The sequence below is a fragment of the Etheostoma spectabile genome, chromosome 20 (assembly GCF_008692095.1).
Source record: "Etheostoma spectabile isolate EspeVRDwgs_2016 chromosome 20, UIUC_Espe_1.0, whole genome shotgun sequence".
NCBI classification, from domain to species: Eukaryota; Metazoa; Chordata; class Actinopteri; order Perciformes; family Percidae; genus Etheostoma; species Etheostoma spectabile.
Window position 1 is genome coordinate 15,071,931 of NC_045752.1, and position 4,702 is coordinate 15,076,632.

The following is a 4,702-nucleotide window of genomic DNA, read 5'->3' on the forward strand; positions in this document are numbered from 1 at the left end:
CCGCTCTTTCAGCTGTTTATGAAAAGTCATAAAGTCACAATTACACAACTCTGCAGAGCCGTCTGCTCTACTGAACTCAAGCAAACGGTCATCCACTCTCTCTCCCCGAGCAACTGTAACAGTGACAGGACGTCATCACTTGCGGAGTCATGGCAACCAAGTAAACAACAGGGGTAGTACTACTTGTCACTCAATCTTAGGCAAAGTGACAAACGGCAACAAAATTGCGACAAGAAATCTGCACTCACGCAGATCCCGTGACATGTGACAGCTACAGTTTATTGGAAAACAGCATTGTGGACACTGAATTTGATGAATTTACTGTTTATCAGACACCAGACAAGACAAGAAGCTAACGTTAGCGAACACTGCGGTCCGTCTGCCTCCCCGCGCAAACATAGCTGGTAATGTAACTCAGCGTTTTGTTTTGTTGTTAAACTGTGTGTAAAATGAGTGGTGACGTTAAATCTATTATTATCTATTTTCCGTGCCAAGTGGTTGGTTGCAGCATTGCCAATAAAGCAAGTGTCTGCTAACTGGCAAGTCTATGCTTGCTAGATGTCTGTATCACTGTCAGTGACCTTTAAAGCTGTAAGAGAGCTCGGCACAACACTGGACTGGAGATTTAGCAGAGAGCAAGCCATTTTTCAGTTGATCTCATTTGACTGTGTTGTGGCCCCTTATCAGCTCAGGAAACGGTCAAGACAATAGTATATTTTTGTTAGATCTGTGGCTCACTGCACTGATATGAAGAATATGTAATCATCACACATTTCAGCAGTGTAATGACAGTAGTACTAGGCGTTTTGTATCACAGTATTTTTTGTAATTCTGGCGGTTTCACAGTATATTGATTATTATTTTCCCGCAAGGCTGATCGCGGTTCCATGTCCAGTGTTTCCTTTAGCATTTTTTTTTTTTTAGCAGTGGGGGCAGGTCTGACAAACAGCTACCTCCCATCCCCCCCCCATCCCCGCAAGTAATGGTATTTGAAGGTCACAGAGTGGCTTCTCAACTCATATATTATTAGCACCTACTGTATTTTATTACCCTAATCAATATTGTTGTACAGAATTGTAATAAAACAATACTATTTGTCATCCTATTTAACAGTACAACTGGTATTCCTGGTATTGGTGGTCAGTGGTCAGTGAGTGTACATTAGAGGTGGAATGGTACATGTATTTGTAATGAACTGAAACGGAACGGGCATCTCGGTTTGGCACATGAATTTACACAAAGAATACACGGTATAAAAATTAATAAAACTTGCGCGCAAATTAATTAATGTAATGCAGAGCTACTGTAGGGACACCTAATCTGTAGCCCCACCTTAGCTCTGAAGCTATGTATCTACGGAAAGCCTGTTCACTTCCTATTAAGCCCCATTGTACCGAATTTGGTAGCAGCTCCGCCAGAGTTCCACTGGGGGTGATCGCGGTCCAGTTCAAAAACAAATGGGACTCTATGGAGCTAGATGGCTAAATGTGTTTCTTTCGACTGATTGTCGTTGAGAAATCTCAGATTTGATTGTAGTTTTGGCAAGTTCAACATGGTCGAAAGTTGAATGAACAAGTACTTATGTCCTTCTGATTGGTTACAGGTTGAGTTGTTGTTGCCCCATAACACACTACCATTCTGCTAATGAATGCTGATTGGTCAGTGAAGGACTGATTACGACCAGAGATCCCGCTTGATGGCATCCGAAGCGGAGCCAGAACGTCAGTGATTATTTTGGCGTGGTCTTTAAAACATTAGGAAAACTCTTTCTAGCATGTGTATTGACCTGCCCGCTGTGTTGTTGATGCCTCGAGAGAAAAAAAGGATGTCATTGAGATTTTAAAAGGCAATGACATCATTCATGCACCATTCAAACTACTAGACAAAAAATTATATCCTGAGATAAGCGTGTCAGCGTTGTTCAGCAGTTGTCGGGTATGTGTGCATTATGTCGGCAAGATAATTTAAACAGCAACCATGACTACAGTGTGCGTCTGCCCTATTTCTGTTAGAGTGGCGGAAGGAATATTGCCATGGCGGGCCACCACTAAAAAATAAATAGGACACTGCAGGTCAGTTAAAGTTTTCATCTACAATCCTATTTGTATTTGTGAGAAGTCACGCTGTTCTGAGTTGAAAGATTATTATCGAGTTAATAGGTGTGTGCTTGTGTTGGCCGATTTTCATTTCCTATAGTTTTGAAATGCAAACATTTTTTGACTTCTTTTTTTCTTTAAAGAGCGCGCACAGGAAACATAAATCGGGGCCTATGCTCTGCAAAAACAATTGAGACAGAGCCAGTAAAGCGATCCCAGGCGATGTAGCCTGTTCAGCAGCTGTAGCTGACAACAGTGAGTTATTTGAAGCCAAGAGAGGGGGGCCGTGAGTTAGCAGTGTGTTTAGCAATTGTCATTGATTAAGTACGTCATTTTAAGACAAAATAAGACAATAAAGTGTGTATTTCAGTTGGGTGGTGAAAGCTGCATGGTTGTGGTATTTTTAGCGGTTCCTACTGTAATTCTAAGACAAAAAAGTGTGTCTGCCAGTTGAGTACAGAGCTCTGCGTGAACACGGGCTTTTATGACTGTCAATACAGCCAGCATCTAACGTTAGCTACTCCACTGTGCTGTGGAGCAGGATATAAAGCACAGCAGCTATAGCCCAACCTACAGTTTCCAGCCAGAAGCGGTCCAAGTCTAATCTCCTTTGCTGCTTGTTGAGTGTGATCAGCCAGCGCCCGCCACGCTTGTTCCTTTCGTCCTCCCACATGGGTTCAATGCCATCCTGCAGCAACAGTTTATATTGTCAATACACATCCCAAACCACTGCACCAAAACAACATTTTATAGTGAGGTTTCAACACTGCCTGAAGAAAGACATCTTTTTCAACTGATGATTTGTTAAATCTAAATTAAAGGTTTGCAGCCGGAATACTAAAAAGATAGCAAGAACTTAACATGTGTGCAGTGATGCTTCAATATGGGGTTAACATCTTTTTCTCAAGTTGCAGTTTTTTTTTAAAGATTATTTTTTGGGGTATTTTATTGACAGGAAGACTGAAAAAATGGGGCCCGCTGTGTCAAGGAGTAAACCTCTATATACGGGTGCCCGCTATACCAACTGAGTTATCAGGGCGCCCTAAGTTGTAGTTTGGCCTTTTTACATTAGCTCTGCCTCAACAGTCCGATCCAGATAGCAGGGTTTTTGTAACGAAGTTTAAAACTTAAACTGTACAGGGGCTGATAAACTACCTTCTCTGTTATGAATACAAATTCACTAGGTAGAATTAGCCACAGGTGATCCTGCTAATGATTTAAATTAAAGCCCACTGATTATAGGCCGCAGATATACTTGGTTGCTGCTTTTCCATTCATCATTACCACCTATCTCACACGGTATAACTAGCGGCTGATTTTCTATCATCACATATGGTTAAATTAGCTCTTTTGCTGATGAGCTTAGTTGGTCGGGACAGATTTAGTCAGAGACACTCCTGTCTAGTAATAATGCTGTTGTCCTGTCCTTGTGTTGACAATTCAAACAGGTATTTTTCTGTTTGCATAAGCTAGTACTCGTTTTCAACAAACAGGCAAAAGATGGCATTTTCTTCTTGTACTTCAAGTGTGAATGATATCAGCTGCCTTATGTTAGGGCCCGGGCCTTTGCTTGGTTTGCAAAATATAATGTGTCATGATGTAAATGTGATTTTCCACTTTGAAACAAAGTTGTTCTTTTATTTTAATTGAGTCAACATCAGAAATAGAGCAAAAACACTCCTGTACTGCAAACATATTTAAAAAAAAAAAATAGTTTTAACTATATTTTAATCTAGGGCTGGGCAATATATCAATGTATCTATTTTGCGATATGAGACTAGATATCGTCTTAGATTTTGCATATATTGTAATATGGTCTTTTTTTTGGTTTTGTCTTTACTTGGTTTTACAGGCTGCATTACAGTAAAGTGATTCATTTTCTGAACTTACCAGACTGTTCTAGCTGTTGTATTATTTACCTTTACTCACTAAGTCATTAAATCATTTCTGGAGAATATTTATCAAAAATCTCATTGTGTGAATTACTTATTTTTAAAGCACCAATAGTCAACCATACAATATCGACGCAATATCGAAATTGAGGTATTTGGTCAAGAATCATATAAATAAATAAACAAATAAATCAAATTACCTTAAAAAGGGAGTAATCACAGCCTGACATGAGGTTGCTTGACAACTGGATATGGTTGTAGAGACTAAAATGAAGAGAGCACAGCATCAACAGAACATGTTGATCTCACAGTATTTTACAACCCAGTCTACAGTCATGACATTTCACTGCTTCAGTCACTCCATAGCAGTAAAGGAATAGAAAAAAGACTTGGAAGGATTTTTTTCTTCTTACGCCCAGAAATCTTCAACTGTGTCGAATTTAGAGATGAGTCGCAGGTTGGCCTGCCATGTTTTGCTCTTGTCATTCTTGAAGAACCACAGGGACCAGCTGTTGGGCAAAAACAGAAAAGGAATTTGCATAAATGTAACAAGCCCCTAATTAAACAGGCGGTAAACAAAAGTAACCAAATGCCATTGAGCTTCAGAGCAAATGAGCAACGTATGGATGCACCTGGATGCTACCGACACAAACTGTTCAGTAAATCATGCTATCACTGTCTTGGTCCAATTCAGTGTGAACACTGTATCATACT

At 40.0% G+C, this 4,702-nt stretch overlaps 1 protein-coding gene across 1 annotated transcript in view; it reads right to left on the bottom strand.

Moving 5' to 3' along the window:
• The window catches only part of eif4eb (eukaryotic translation initiation factor 4eb), a 12,256-nt gene that overhangs the window by 1,210 nt on the left and 6,344 nt on the right, over positions 1-4,702 (bottom strand). The window contains exons 3-5 of the mRNA XM_032500080.1: positions 4,402-4,497; positions 4,189-4,252; positions 2,671-2,784 (exon numbers count right to left, since the gene is read on the bottom strand). Of these exons, the coding sequence (XP_032355971.1) occupies positions 2,671-2,784; positions 4,189-4,252; positions 4,402-4,497 (274 nt within the window). The remainder of the gene's footprint in view (positions 1-2,670; positions 2,785-4,188; positions 4,253-4,401; positions 4,498-4,702) is intronic.